This window comes from Ascaphus truei, chromosome 3 (assembly GCF_040206685.1).
Source record: "Ascaphus truei isolate aAscTru1 chromosome 3, aAscTru1.hap1, whole genome shotgun sequence".
Classification (NCBI taxonomy): Eukaryota; Metazoa; Chordata; class Amphibia; order Anura; family Ascaphidae; genus Ascaphus; species Ascaphus truei.
This window is the reverse complement of record NC_134485.1, coordinates 233,479,179-233,495,774: the sequence shown is the minus strand read 5'-3', so window position 1 is coordinate 233,495,774 and position 16,596 is coordinate 233,479,179. Positions and strand designations below refer to the sequence as shown.

General features: G+C 41.8%; 1 protein-coding gene across 5 annotated transcripts in view; it reads left to right on the top strand.

The window, feature by feature from the left end:
• The window catches only part of LIMS1 (LIM zinc finger domain containing 1), a 76,020-nt gene that overhangs the window by 25,451 nt on the left and 33,973 nt on the right, over positions 1-16,596 (top strand). The window contains exon 1 of one of the 5 annotated variants that reach the window (XM_075590339.1): positions 10,195-10,441. The exons of 3 other annotated variants lie outside the window; for them this stretch is intronic. In XM_075590339.1, the coding sequence (XP_075446454.1) occupies positions 10,335-10,441 (107 nt within the window). In that variant the 5' untranslated portion in view covers positions 10,195-10,334. Of the gene's footprint in view, positions 1-10,194; positions 10,442-16,596 lie in introns of those variants that run through there. One more of the 5 variants, XM_075590340.1, reaches the window with a different exon arrangement.

The window sequence follows — 16,596 nt, the reverse complement described above, 5'->3', positions numbered from 1 at the left end:
CAGAGAACATTACACATGAGTGCCCCACATATGTGAAATCTTCCCCACGTGGTACTAAGGCCCGGGCCATAGAGGGGGGGAGCCGTGCTGAGGCGAGCGGACGCTGAGGCTCGCCTGCAGAAGCTGGGCGATTTCATGCCCATACAGGCGAGCCAGCGTCCGCGATCGGAGGTGGGGGGAGACTGTAGGGAGGCGGGGCAGTGACGTCGCTGGGCCAATCGCCCGCGACGCACTGACGTCGACATCACGGCGCCGACGTCACGGCGCCGTGACGTTGACGCAGCCCCACTCTCATTGGAGGGTTTCAGCCGACAGCGCGCTGAAAAACAGCTTGGCGCTCGGCTGAAACCTCCAACTCCTCCGCACGCCTGCGGACGCTCGCGTGAGCCCCCTCTCAAGGCATCCTCATGAGGATGCAGGGGCTCAGCGCGGAGCGTCCGCACGCCTCAGCACGGCCTGTCCTTCTATGGACACGGCCTAAGAAAGCTGGAGGTGCCTCTTGTAATGGAAGTGAGTTGAACTATTAAAATACTTCATTTAAGCATTAAAGCTTAAAATTGTATTGTGTAGAATCACTTTTTTTTATAATTCCTGCATGATGTCTTACAGATAATTATTTTTTTAAGAGTGGTAGAGTATCAAGTTATTGGTGTGTAGTAAGACGTTTCAGCTTGTAGTAAAAACTCACATCTGTCACTAAAACTGTGTTTTTGGCTTTGGTTGTGTACATTAGTGGGGAGATTCCCTATATTATGCTGCCAATTGAACTCCTTTTCTTTAAGAGTACTCTTCTGTCATTATTTAATATTCTGTTTGTATACATTTCTAATACTCCATATGACATTTCATCACACTGGATCTGTTCCCGGTTTCTCCTCAGTCACTGCATCTTTCTTACTATCTCCCTGGATTAAGGTCCAGGCATTGAATTGTCCTTTATGCCCCTTTGTATGTGGACTTTTTTTTTAGATCTTACGAGCTGCTTGTAGATCTCTGGCCAGGTCCCTTAAAGCTGCAGTTCAGTCTTTTTTGTTTTTTACTTCAATAGTTTCATGTGGGCAATCTCTACTTACCTAAAGAACTATATAGCTGCCAGTCAATTCGTTCTCCATGTATTGATCGGCGAAATTTAGTGACATCATTAGAGAAGGGATATGTTTTCCATCTGCTTCTGTCACTCAGTGGAAGCTCATGAATATTCATGAGCACTAATGCACTGACATGTGCTAGAGGGAGGGCAGGGCTGACAAAGGGGTGTGCCAGGGCTTGTGACAGGACATGAAGGGGCAGTGCCTTAGCAAATGGCTGTCAAAATAGAATACAAGAAAATTGGTCTTTCAAAGTTGTTGTTTTTTAAAACAGAAAATGCTAAAAGTATTTTTTCTTACTACAGAACTGATTTATTAAAAAAAAACCACACATGCAGAATATTGACTGAACTGCAGCTTTAACTGCCAGGTGGGCTTAAACACATTGAAAGAAGCAAAGGGATTTAGGGTTTAAAAGCCTTTAAATCTTGTCCAAGATTTTTTTCTAAGCAAATCGCCTTTGTCGATGTGACTTGCCTTTGTTGGTCATTTATCCCTTTCAGTGGTCTCTTTGGTCCATTCTCTTTCCTGGAGTAGCACTGTGGGTCAGGGACCTTCTGGACACCCATACACATTACTTAGAATATGTCATGGGAATTAAATGGGTAGAATGTGTAGTTTTATTTTTGTTTTGTTCTCCCTCTAAATTTAACTGTGCGGAGATGTCATTAACCCTTGAAATGAGACATAACGTAGCTACCAGCTACCGAAGACTCGCCCCTCAAGCCATGAGCTTTTTGCTTGTCTGCTAGTGGAGACGGGGTTCAGTGCTCCCTCATTCGCTTCATGCCGTACGGGCTGTAGCACTTTGACACTCGAGGGTTAACACAGTTAACTGTGCTCCTCTTCTGCTCTTTTGTGATATTGAGCGGAGTGCTAATCATGACTGGCTCTTGTCAGGAGTACAAAGCTGCAGTGTGGGGCAAGCTCATAGCAACCCCCCTCTTACATTGACGTGTAGCAACTCTATGCAGATCTGTTAAGGAAAGAAAAAGGGAACTGCTGCCATATAAGGGAACTTGCAAGTAACTTCTATGGAGATAACAGGCAGCCCATTTATTTGTATGTGCGCGTCTTATGAGGCAATTAATCTGCTACACTTACACAGCTTTGCGTATATCTGCATATTTAAACATCATTTATTGGCAAATCAGAAAAACCCTTTCACTGCCTGAGGGGCCAGCCATGTAATGCGTTGCATGCTGCCTTGTTGGCGTAATAATTTTATAGCGCGTCGCGTGTTACCACGTTTGTATCGGGTTTAATTTTTCCCTGGTGATGATGAAAAATATTCACTAGCAAAGGTAGTGAGTAGAAAAAGAAACCTTGAATTAGTAACAGTAGTCATTGAGATTACCAGAGTGCCCAAAAGAGACGTTACCGCCATTATTTTGTTTTTCTATATTTTTGTTTTTTTGTTACATGTTTTCTTTGGATGGGCCAGTTACTTGGTACATATAATTAGTTTTCTTAGATGGTAAGATTATAGTTCATTATAACACTTACTTTTTATGAAACATGTAACAAAGAACTGGTTACCCATTATATCAAATGTGTATAACATCATTCTCAGATGATATGGTGGTGAATGTAAGCATATATTTCATGTACTTTTGTTTCTATGATTATTCTGTTCCCTCCTGATGCGTAAATGAGTTTTTGTCGAGATGATGAGTTTCCTTCCTTTACCAGTTATAAGTGTAACTTGTACCTTGTGTTTAATTCTCTGTATGTGATGACAGCGATGTGACGTCCCACTTGACGTGTGGCATGCACATTATTTTCTGCCTGACCCTTTGTCACTGCAGCGTCCTGTATATGTAGAACTGCACACAGTCGTCATTACGCCACACGCACATTGGACCGCCAATACAGCTGTTTAATCACTTGGAGGGGGGCACATACTGTGGAGTCTCTGTATGTTTTTATTACACTGATGAAGCCCCTTATTGGTTGATGTGTTGGATATATATATTTATTTATTTATTTATTTGATGCAAAAAATAAGTTGATAAAAATTCAGAGATTTCCTGGAGACCTATCCTTTAATTTGTCTTAACTCAAAGGAAGTCCACATTTGAAGGAAAAAAAAGTGTGACATCTTTCATGCCGTTCTCCCTTTTGTGAAGCACTGTGGTCTCATACTTAATATTTCATGGTGTTAGATCCCATGAGCTATTTCTCAAGAAGCACAGAACACAATGTGTGGTTGTATATAAACTCTGAAGGTTAAACACAAAGTGTACTGTGTCCCTACAAAGTGATGTGATCTGATAGAGGAATGTGCCTTTTTTAAAATGTACAAATGACTTCATGGAAGAAGCCCCAGTAACCTCTCCCTAGTTGCGCCTCTGCAGGCTCCCAGAGACTGTAAATCCTGGGGTTAGGACTCTCGGGTAAGTGCAGTAACAGAACCAAACCCAGTCAGAGTGGGAATGGTTCCGTCGGGCAACAGCACTGTCACCCAGCTCACTCTGAGGGAAAGAGTTGTAGCAAGAAATGCGGAAAGCCTCAGACACACAGGGACAGGTCTAAAATCAAACAACTTGTGTCCCAGAAGGGGGGACAGAAAATGTAGACCAGGGGCGACAAACTCCATATGAAGTGCCGGGGTTACATTTCATTGTACTTCAGTCGGGCCATACGTACCATACATTTTCAAAATAGACAAATAATACATGGTAGTATTGGTGCATGCTAGATGTCACCATTAAGCCATCATAAAGAGCAACAATCGCATCACTAATACAACTAATAATGAGAATAACTTGACACCCCTCATGTAGACTTTCAGGTTAATTATTTTAAAAAAATGATTTATTGAGGAGAAATGCTTTTTAGAATACAGAGTTAAAAAATAAACTTTGAAAAAGCTTTGGAAATAAATCTAGTCCCCACATGGCAAAGTTTATTTTATTTTTTTAAGCAATTTCTACTAATTGTTCTGCTTAAAATATGCAGTCATCCTTAAAGTGAGAATTTTACTTAATTTTTGCTCTGAAAAGTTAATGATTTTTTATTTTGAATGGCTTGTGTGAGATTAGTCCCCTGCTTTTAGATGCTTGGGAAATGGGAGTTTAATAATAACTTTAACTACAGTACAACAACCAAAAAGTTGTGCAATGCTTCTAAATAGGGTTCACAAGCCGTGTTACGTCAAATAGGTAATGGGGGGAACAATTTACAAAGTTATTTTGTTGCAATGATAACATTAAACATGTACAACACGGTTTTTAAAAATACCTGTGTGTCTGATTTATTCTGTTTTTAAAAGGGAAAAAAAAGTTATTTATCCCATTACATTATATCACAGGCATGTAGGTATAGGGTAATTTTGTAATTTTGTAATTCTATGTCTAAAGTGGCTGATCCCTGCAATCAGCAAAAACAAGCAAACATTCATATCAATAGGGCTTCTGATAATATAGAATTACTCCCTTACTGTAAAGATGCAGCAGGCGTTATTACCCCTGTTAATTCGAGTTCACAGAATAATGCTATAGCACATCTCCTTAACCATTTGTTTTGAATAGCACTACTGTAAAATAACTGTGTGTGTGTGTGTGTGTGTGTGTGTGTGTGTGTGTGTGTGTGTGTCCACACATTACAATACCACATGTGAGCACATTCAGGTCTGCAACTCTGCCTCTCCCCATTATCTCTTAGCATACATTGCTTCCACTACAGCCGGGGATTCTGGGAAATGTATGTATGTCTTTATTCATATAGCGCCATTAATGTACATAGTACGTCACAGCAGTAACACACGTGACAATCATTATAAATAACAAATAATACAAATGACACAAGGGAAGAAGTGCTTCAGACATAAAAGTAACATTTTGGAAGAAGAGTCCCTGCTCCGATAAGCTTACAATCGAATTGGTTGGCAGGAAGAATGTACAGAGACAGTAGGACGGTGTTCTGGTAAGTGCGTCTGCAGGGGGCCAAGGTTTATGTATGAGGTGTAAATTATCAGCCATGGAGATACTCATATGACATGCAAATGAGCACTCCGTGTCACCTTGTGTTTCAAATCCATTGTAACTTTTTTTTTTAATGTATTTTTTTACAGCCTGGGTAACATATTGTAATGCGTTTCTAGATGGCATAAAGCTGCAAGCATTGTCAAAAACTGTTATCCAGCAGAGGGAGCCATTATAAAGCACATGATACAGTTAGAGCTTTACACGTTAATGTGAGCTAGGATTCCATTACTTCAACAAAATGTGCCCATCCTAGTTATTTCCACATAGCCTCCAGGATGTGATTGGCCTTGTCGGTGACCTGCCAATTGGGAGCCACATTATATCCCAAATCCTGTCAGTACGACTGAATGCAAGGGCAGGGCAGCAGAGCACATTCTGACATGTCTCTCTCTTTTTTTTTTTTTGCAGATAAATTGATTTGTTGCTGCAATGTAAGGTGACTGACCCTCACAAACCTGTTCATGTCAAAGCTTAGAAAAATGTATACTTTGTGGATTTTCCCACTTCCCTGTATGTATGGGAGGCGGCCATATAAATAAGATTATAAAATGTCTCAAGTAATTTGAAAATGAGTCTTTCAATGAATGAGGGGGAGGAATCCTCATACATCGCCTTATCAAAAGTTGTTATCTATTAGTCTGCAAAACTGTCGCACTTGAATTAGAGCATCTCAAACTGTATTAACATTGTAAATCTTGTCTGTCGGCATGCACACTAACCATTACAGTCACGGTTGTACGACTTTAGCAAATTCCGATGTAGACAAGACTTCAAGAAAATGAATGTCAGGACACATGTACAGTATGAGCCTCTAGCCTACCTTGCAGGCTGTCAGAATACTCTGTTTGCCGTGGTCTGAAAGAGTAACAGCAGCTCTGACATACGAACCAACCACAGCAGTTCATCTGGGTCGTGGAAGATTTAGACGCTGAAGGCTATTCTTTTTATCAAAGAATAGTACGTAGCCACGTTGGTCTTTCTTCCATGTGGTAAAAAGCAGGGAGAGGGAGTAGGTGTTATGATACCTTTTATTGGACCAACAAGTAGTTGAAATATTACAAGCTTCCGAACCTCTCTGGGTCATTCATCAGGTGGAGCTCTGGGCGGAGGTGCCACCTACCTCCATTAGACTGTTACCAGTCAGAAACTGATTAACACACACACACATTCCCAGCTAGCTCAAACTCCTGCACCCACCACATCATGAATATATATTTATGCCAAAATGAGTGCTACTGAGCGTGGCAAATGAATACAACAAAAGACAGGGGTGCCCAATGCTACATCAAATTGACAAAACATATATGGTAATACGTATAAAGTTTAATTCAATAATAACAGTAATTACTTGTTTTTTTTATTTGAACCCAAGGTGTGTGTGTGTGTGTGTGTGTGTGTGTGTTGCCGCCGCCGCCGCCAAAGGATGGGAAAGGGGGGCGGGCCGGTATGTATGTAATAATACGTTTTTTATAAGTTGTATGTAATACATTTACAAATGGAAAAGGATGGTGAAAGTCCACCATTAAACAGAAATGACTCTGAACTGGTTAAGTTCTTTGCTTGTGCTTCTAGGTTACAAACCAAATAAAACAGGTTCTAATACCTATGACCATATATTATCTAGTGCCATCTATTTAAAGTCCAAAATAGTTTTACAGGAGAGATGCATTGAGATATCGGCCTCATCTTCAAATATCTTTGTGTACAGGAGGACAGAATTTTTTTTAAAAAATGTACGCACATTTTACATACTGTATAATGATGCTCAGGGATTTGGAGACGTCAATGGACCTTCTACTTATGCAATCCAGGAGTGAGATGCCAGTAAGAGTGGCAGTACATTTCTCACATAGGAACCACAATCCAGCTTCTGATTTTTATATGGTAGGTACTTGGTTTAATGGGAATTAATAACCCACTTGGGAAACTTGGTGACTTATCCAGTTAATTGATGAAGATGAAACATTACAAATGGTCAAGTCTGGAATCCTGCTCTTTTGATTACAGAAATATTCCAGCAAAGTTTGGTTACGATATCTTAAGAGGTGTCCAAATGCATAGTGATCAGACAAACAACTTAAAGAAATATATATTAGATGCATATAGTATGACACTGTTTGTAACAGGTCAGAGGTGCATCTGAGAAGCTTTTAATTTTTCCCCTTAATGGGTTTTTTTGTTTGCCTTCCTCTGGATTAATAAATATAGATATAGGATAAAGTATCTGTTGTCTAAATTTAGCATAGGTTGAACTTGATGGACGGTAGTCTTTTTTTCAACCTCATCTACTATGTAACTATGTTTACCATATATAGTCACCAATGTGCGATTGGCATTAACATCTGTTGGGCCATGTGTCTTCTGGCCAAACCAAATATTGGCTTTGATTGAAGGCCATTTTGCTTATGAGCAAAAGAATTGGACAGTGTATCAAACACCAAAGAACCTAAGGTCAGAGAGTAAGGAGGACGTTGTATGTCCTTTCCAAACTCGATCATTTTCTCCTAACCAGGTGAAAATGTCCTTCTCAATTATGTTAGACTTTGGGGCTAGTGTAGTTAAACTAACATTATTTAATTGCATAAGTTTAACATTTGATTCCAGTCACTTACTGTGATTTTTGGGCGGGTCGCTTTGTCTCATTTTACCTTATTAAGCTCTTCAGAGCAAGGACTTATTTTTACTCCCTATCTCCTTTTTTTTTTTTTAAATCATGCAATTTAACAGTAAAATTGGGTGAAAACAGAATAAAAAGTCCAGTATCGGTGAATACATTTATTTGATGACCGGTCTAACCTTGGTTATGGGTGGACTATACATGTAGGGTTAAATCATCCATAGCATCAATGATGTGCAATAAATGCAGGGCTCCGAAGTCTGGTGTCTAAGAAGTAGTGTGTTGGAGGGTCACCCTGGTTAGCGGACAACAATCAACCCTGGTATTACCCCCTTCGAAGAGACAGGTTACGTTGGTGTTATAGCTCCATAATATTTCCTTGGTAATCCCCCCATGTCGTGTGAGACATATCATTGTAGTACTCAAGACCCTGCCCTATAAGTACAGTGCTGTTTTGCTGGTGATGTTGCATGGCTGGGTACCTTAACTTTATTGCAGCTGCAATATATATTGTGAAGTGGGACTGCACCTATAAATGTCCTGGAAATGTAGGTGCCCTTTGCATGATAATGCTGAGATTGAGGGCTGATTTGCAGTGCCGAGAAAAAAAGACGGTTTTGGCTTCTGCGCTACTGCAAACCTTGCCATGTACATATGACTGCTCTGCAGGAAAGCTGATCTGTGCAGAGCTCCATGTTCAAGACTTAATCTCTGCTTTTTAAGAGTATGCAAGACCGTGGGAAATGGTTTTTAAAGAGGGGTGGGTTTTTAGTACAGGAATGTCGTTTTAAGTTGTAGTATACGTTTTGGACCTGGAAAATCTAGGTGGCAATACAGTACGTTTTTAGGGGACCAACATTTAGGGTTCTTCATAGAGGAATGGTACAGTATAGTGTACAGCGTTTTCAGACCCTTTGTAGAGTAATCCAACATATGAACCTTCTGTTACGGTATAAGCAATGTTACTTGTAAGCAGCAGTCACGTTCAGCTGCACTTTATTCTGCATTGGCTTACAATGTTGCACAGCTATTTACAAACTAACGGGCTACATGAGCAAGAACGGCCTACGTTTTCCAACTCCACAGCATAACAATATTTAACATTATTTATGTTGTGGTTTTTTAAATGTTTGTACTAATTGCTACCATGGCTCAGTAGAGCTGGGGTTGTAATTGGAACAAAGGATTACGATTTATTTTATTGCTGACATTGGACGGGCCGCGGTTTTGTGATTGTGGGGGGTCTCGATCTCACAATCCTTAAGAACCGCTGACATTCTGGCAATGAAAGGGTTAAAGCATCCTTTGGCTAAACTTCATATATTAAACACACCACTTCTGTCTGCTCACCTGGGTCTTATGTGGTACAGCAGCTTTAAAGTAATGAATTGGCCTTAAAAGAGCAATATTTTGATGTAGCAACGAAGCAGGGGGTTTCCAGGGCTGAACCCCATTAATTTCAGCTCCGGGACCCTCTGCTTCCGGAGATACTTACCTCCACAGTAGGTGCCGGTAGCCGCTCCGGCTGGGCTTTCCAGTTTAAAGCTCCCGCCTCAAGAACAATGTGGTATGCAAAATTGTCCTTAACTTGAAGAGATAGTAGTAGTAGTAGTAGTAGTAATAATAATAATAATACAATTTTATAGAGCTTGTCTCCCAATGAGACTGGGAGTGCATCACAATTACAGCATAGTGTGCAGTAAGCAGCATTGTACATAGGATTTTTACAGGCCGTGTCTGTCTAGATGAGCTTAAATTCTGTTTTTGGTGCCTGAGGCACAGGGAGATGAAGTGACTTGCCCGAGGTCACAAGGAGCTGGCACTGGGAATTGTACCAGGTCTCCCTGATTCAAACAGAGTGCTGTTGTTTTCAGAGTCGGTGTCTGTGCTTATTGCACCATTCCTTCTTTATAGACCATCTATTTGTGCACAAGATACGTGACCATCACGAGAACACGCGTTGTGCTTGGATGAATCACCTAATAATGCCTTCTTTTATACATTGCTGTATGTACTAGCAGAGCGCTCTGGGAACAATATCCCGCTGTACAGAAGCTGCGTGTGGGGTGCAAGGCGTTAGGTTCAGGCTTCTGTTTGACAATGTATGCCCAGTGTTTCCTTCCCCTCCTACTCCTAGAGGCCTCCTACCATGGAGATTATTTGCATAGCATCATCTTCGTGTCAATGGACCATCCATGTCTTGGAAGTTAAAGAAACACAAGTTGCGTTAATATGATGTGCAGAGTCCTGGTAGCTGTGCTATAGCAGACTGTGATGCAAAGATCTGGCTAGTTGTCATTAAGGCGTGTGTGACTGTCCTCTTTACACAACAATATGCGATTGTGTGCTCGGGGCTTTAGAGGACAAAAGGCACAACAGACCCGCCTCCAGCTAGCTTTTCACAAAGCTTTCCTGGGCCGTCCCATAGGTGTGTGAGCCTGTGATAAGGGGAACGTAGTGGCCTTGCTGGAAGGGTGTGTACCACTGAGAAACAGGAAGCGGCTGAGTTACAGCTTCTGGCAAGGGATTCATAGCTCGTACTATTGCAGGTGTGCAGGCACACGACTGCTGTCTCTGCGGGCTACTTGACAGTCCGGCTTTTCTATAGAAACATCCACTTTTTTTTGTGTGTGAAGAGATATGAGCACATTACAGCTGAAGGAGTTATCACAGTCAGGTTTGTACAGGAGAAGAAAGGAGCGGCCTGAGAGCCTGGGACTCAATGGGATACTTGAAGACAAGCGGAGGTGAGCAAAAAATAAATACACCCCCTTTTATGATGCGTTTTCTTTCTTTCTCATTCAACCCTTCAGAGCTTAACTGTGCTACCAACTTACACTTACTGGTTATCGAAGCAAATGATCTGTAGAAATTAGACTCGATTAACATCAAATTAAATTCAAGCCAGCACCAGTGTGGGGTCAGGATCTGCATCTTTTCATAAGTAGTACCAGGCAATGGTTATATAAAGATACTTTATAAAAAAGAGAGCGAAAAAGAACCTGCAGTCATGCGTTCAACATTTTGTAATATGGGGTAACAGTGCTTTTTTTTGTTTCCAGAGATCTTTTCATTCTTACTGCACAGCTGTTAGAAATAAATAGTGTACAGTAACTCTTTCAGGCCTGTCTTTGTGCAGAAATGGTTAAAATCTCTATCTGTTCCAACTTTCTGTCATCTCCGCTTGGCACACACGCACACACACGCGCACACACACACATGCCCAGCACTGATGTTAGTGGGAAGTTAGGAATGTTCCCCATCTCTGACCCTGCTGCTGTTTCTTGGTCCATCCCCTTTGTGTATTGATAGCCTGGTACATGTTAGATCCTGTTTTTCTGCTCTGTTCATGGGGCGGTTGTGTTGATGGAAGGGGCTTTAGGCAGAAGAATGCAGTAGAGCCACTTGTTGCCTGCCCATGTGAGGCCGCAACAATATCCTCCTTACCTAGCCAACTTTGATAAGAGACTGTAGGTTACCTAGCTGTTTAAAACGGTCTTGGTGCTGTGTAAATGTTGTGTTAACATTGGATTGCTCCTGGTAAGGAATGTTGTACTGTGTAACATATATTTATATTACTTTTTTATTTATATTTCCACTTTGACAATTGCGATCACCAGCAGTTTGGTGCCACATCTTGCACTGTATGCAATGCTGGCGCTGGCCCCTTGACATCATGATAACTCGCAGGAGAGTTTCTTTTACAGTTTACATTTTTTTTTTTTAAATTTTAAAGGCCTTAAGGGGTTAACGGACGTTAAAATGATTGTTCACCAGTCTAAGAGTGACTGGGATTTTTTTTTAGGCTCCCATTTTCAGAATTGGATAACACTTTGGATATTGAAAGTTTCAGATCATGCGCAGGATTTCTTTATGATGCATCATTTTCTTTCCCAAGGAAGTTAATATAAAGATGCCCCAAAGCTGCATCATCAGGCTTTGTACATCATCTCTTACCATAGTGTGTGTGTGTGTCAGATTAAAACATTTTATTTTGTGTAATCTTTCTCTGTAGTGAGATTTTCAATGACTGACCACCTGTCCTAGGCCTGTTAACGGACCCTTTAAACTTCTCCGCCTTCTATAAGCCGGATTCACTTTGTAATATCGTATTATTCGTTCTCAAGGTTTTACCTAGGGCAAGCCTAAAAATAAACTGAGCTGTTCTGGTTTACTACTAAATAATGAGTAGCATGCTCTTCTGCCTTTGAGTAATCTCTTTATGAGCCGTGCATGCACACGTGTCTGTTCCTGGCTGCTCCACCAGAAGCAGATGACGGACGCTCAGGAAACGTGTGCATCTGTGCAGCTTTTGTTCCCTTCCTATTGTCTGTGAATTTATTTCTGAGACTGATATTTGACGTCTTTATTATAACAACTTGCAAAAAAAGCTAAAATAATTCTGCCACCGTTTCTTATATGCAAGATGTAGATCATATGCAGACTGTCCCTTTAGCCCGTCTATGTGTAAGAGTGCCATGTACTACATTGCACAACCCTCTGGTAAAAAAGTTGGTGTAGCTGAGGCATCATTCTATCTGTGCTGTACCAAAATGAACCAACAGCACCGAACTGTTTAAGGGGTTTAACCCTGAAACTGTCTGAAGGAAATCAAAATGTTGTTGCCAAATGTGCTCGTGAGTTGTACTGTAGCTCTTATTTGTCTTTTGTTACTTATACTTGAATTAAAAAAAATAATTAAAAAAAATTCCGGTGTTAGGTTTTTTTCAAGTTAGGTTGTAAACATGGCAAGCTGATGTTTGGAAGCGCTTTGACTCCTAGCTTTTCCCTTTTGTGTGATGTCTGTGTTGAGTAGGAATTGACACACACACACACCTTTTCCTGCCCTCACCGTGTCCCACCATGGAAGTGCGGTAAGGGGGGTGAAGGAAACAATTGATTGACCTGCATTTCTATTTTTTCAGAGCCCCTACTGAAAATCTGATTTCATTTTCTAGTAAAAATAAAACATTCCCTTACCCGTGGTGCAGAAGATGGCCTGGATTTGTGGAATGTTCTGTGTTTATAAAGTGAAGTATTGCTCTGGAAATGTTATCAAGTTCAACTGCATTTGTACCAGGCTGCAGTGCGGTAGGGTTATCTGCGTTTCTTTTTTGTTTAACCACTTTTATCCCAGGTATGCCTTAAAGCATAGCACAGTAATATATAGTGCAACTTCACCTACAGAGTTTTGATAGGCAATATCTCTTGTGTTGTAACAAAATTCCATGTGACGTCACTGCTGGCAGAAGAGGCTAACCGTGATGTCGGGGGAGGGAGAGGGAAAATACTCTGACACTCTGACTAATAAGGCCCGGGCCATAGAGGGGTGGGGAGAGCGGAGGCGCGCTAACGCTGAGGCTCGCCTGCTTCAGTCAGCGCGATTGCACAGACTTGCAGGCGAGCCAGCGTGCGCGAAGGGAGCCGGGGGGAGGTGGTTGGAGGCGGGGCAGTGACGTTGCTGGGCCAATCGCCCGCGACGCACTGACGTCGACGTCACGGCGCGTTGACGCTGCTGTGCTGTGATTGGAGGTTTTCAGCCGACAGCGCGCTGAAAAACAGCTTGGCGCTCGGCTGAAACCTCCAACTCGTCAGCACGCCTGCGGACGCTCGCGTGAGCCCCCTCTCAAGGCATCCTCATTGAGGATGCAGGGGCTCAGCGCGGAGCGTCCCCACGCCTCAGCACGGCCTGTCCGTCTATGGACTCGGCCTAACACACACACACTGACACACACTGACTCACACCCCTACACTGATACACACACACACGGAATTCACAGTTACTATAAATATAGACGTGCAAATGGCTAAAACACACATTCGAAGTGAAACTTCTTTGGATATTGGCACTGAAATTGTGTTTTGATTTTTAATTAAATCATCACAAATTACATTTCTGTGACAAGATAAAGCAAACACTTTTTTTTTTCCTTCTGACATGTAAACCGCACATAGCAAGTCCCTCTGAAATGAATCTGTTGAAGGTAGTATGTAGTATAAAAAAAATCTAATTAAGCAATGTAGTGCTTCTTGAGAGCTTCAATCACTGTTAACGTAGCAGTTTTACTTTAATCTTGTGAAAAATGGAATATGCTTTGCATTTCCTTGGGAACACTGGATATATTTTATGTTCACCTGTTTAATAATGGCTTCAATACTGGGCTGAAGGAGTGACCCAGTGAGTAAAGGCGCTGAAGCAGGCGGTGGTTCAAATCCTGGTGTCCTTGTGACCTTGGGTAAGTGCCTCAGAGACCAAACAGTTTGCAAGCTCTGACACAGGGACTCATTGTGCCTGCAACAATTCTATGTAGAGTGCTGCTTTATTATTCACAATTACTTTATAAACAGACAGCTTGGAGGACCAGCAGGCTCTTCCCCATTAGATAAAGATATTAAACATGCCACTATCCTTAGTTGACATTAATCCTAGTCAGCACTGCCCCTTGTAGTCTGAGAGCAGACACTCATGGGTGTCTGTTTAACCCTTCCCTATATCAGTGGGTGGCAACGTGATCTAGTACTTCAAGGGCCGCATGCGCCCTTTAAAGAAGCAAAGTAACACGTGGGCGTTCTCTCCAGCTGAGACTTTGCAGCCATGGGTAGGAGTTTCTCTCCGCCCCCTCCAGTTAATTGCATAATGTCAGTGCACTGATGAATACTGCCACGCTCCCCTTATTATACACTGGGAACTAGTGATTGGCACGAGCGAGGCAATACAGTAGTGATAGTCCTTAAGCAGTTTAGGAAGCTGGGATAAGCCGCAATGTGCCCACTGCCTCTGCACTGGGGAGTAAGGGAGAGGGGGCTGCTGGCACGTGCAGCGGTTGGTCTGTAGGTAAAGGCCCGTGGGCCGCATGCAGCCATCAGGTTGCTTTTTGCCCATCAATGATCTATCGGTGTAATAATGTACTTTTCTATGCTAATTATTCTCTGTTCCTTTTCTACTAGAAACCAACATAGTAAAAGTCACCGTTTTAGTTCTACGGGGCATGGAATCACTGTTCCTGAATGTATAATGGCAGCTTGATATGATTCAGTGAAAGGATAGGGAAAGTACTTTCTTCTGGTTGGTAAAAGCACATCACATGATGGTTCACAGCAAAGACACATACCTCTTGCTGCAAATCCTTTTTTTAATTTATTTTTTTATTTTTGCCCCTCTCCATTCTTACACAAATGTTAAAGACAAATGCCACAATTTCCATACACCTGTGAGCTTGCGACTCCCAAAACATGCATCCCACACAAGCAATTTACATAGATATCTTAGGTTCATTTCCATTTATTGTGCATAGGGCTGTAATCTTCATAGAAATGAAGGGTATGTGCTGCTGGAAGAGGCATTATTTGCAGACGCAGGTAATTCATGCGTCCAACCCTGTATTATTACTTGAATTGGTGTGGGGTTTTATTTTTAGTTCAGAGGCTTCACTTTGTCTCTTAAATGGAAAGAAGAATAGACTCTCAACTTAAAACTCCAGTGAGCTTTGAATTCATTTGTATGTAAACTGCATTTAAAGCTTATTTTCCACCATCCATCTACTTTGCCACCAAAAATAATTTTTTTTTTGCTTTGAGGAGGTGCCACAATTCAACAATACTCTTCTTTTTACATTATACGCTTGTGTAATGCACCATAGATGGTGTAAGCAGTCTTTTGTTCTGTGGTGAATGCCCGGCCATGAGAATAACATAAAAATGCTGAAGACACTGCAGCCCAATCACTCGATGGAAAACAGGATATTGAGTGGGCTGTGTGTGTCTGCGCTTAATCATTCTTGACAAGGATGCGTAGCTTCGTGTCATGGTTTCCTGTAATCTGTGTATTGTTGAAGGTAATAATTGTCACTGAATGATTAACATTGATTTGATATAGTTTTTGCTTCATTTGAGATGAACAAGTTGTGTGCTTAGTAATCATTTTAAAAATCGAATTTCTCTTTCTAGCTGTGTGTGTGTGTGTGTATCAGAGGACCAATTACTAAAATAAAAATACTGTATGTAACTGCGCTATAACTCGCACACAGTTGTCCTAAATGTTAACCACTTAGGCACATGTCATGCACAACATGCTGTTGACTATATCATTGTTTTCTTTACCAATTTTATACTGCAAAGAGAAAATGGGAGTGTAGGACCTGCAGATTAGGGTTTACCTTGACGTGGTGGCAGATTTGGAAATGTTTTGGCCGACGGATTAAATTGAATGACCCATACTAAGGAGAAGAATAAACATACAGTAACTACATACTTTGTCATATGCTTTGCTTATTGTTACGTTTTAACGAAAATATAAATAATCGTCTCATAGTTCATAACAGCAGTGCTAAAAGGACATTCAGAAACGTTTACCTTTCCTTCTCGTTTGTGCTCTTGCCAGTCAGGCTGGTAAATATTTGGATAAGTGGGAGCCTTTTCTTTGCAGACATTTGGAAATATAGAACTGCTGCAGCCTCATTAATGTGGCAGACCCACTTAAAACTAGATCAAAACATTGGCAGTAATTAGCTTAATTTTGTTGCTGCCAGAGGGTCCAGCATTGCATTGTTTTGTGACTGGAGCCCACAGGAAGGACCAGAGCTGTAACACATTGGCACCTTGCAGCATTATAGTGTTCCTGCTGCTTATTGTGTTACTGCTGCTTATTGTGGTGTGCATTGTCTTACGGCTTCGGGATGACTGCTGAATTAGGCTAAGGCCCCGCTCCCAGAGTCAGCGCGCCCGCACTGCAGACAGGCGGTGTGCTGACATACACAGACCGCGATATGCGGTCTGTAGGGAGTGGGAGGTGGGCGGGAGTGGGAGGTTTGACAGGGAGGGGGGCGTGGCTTGAGCGGAGGGACCCGCTACTCTTCCCCCCCTCCCTCCACGGACTCGGGCTGGAGCTGCTGATGGTAAGCAA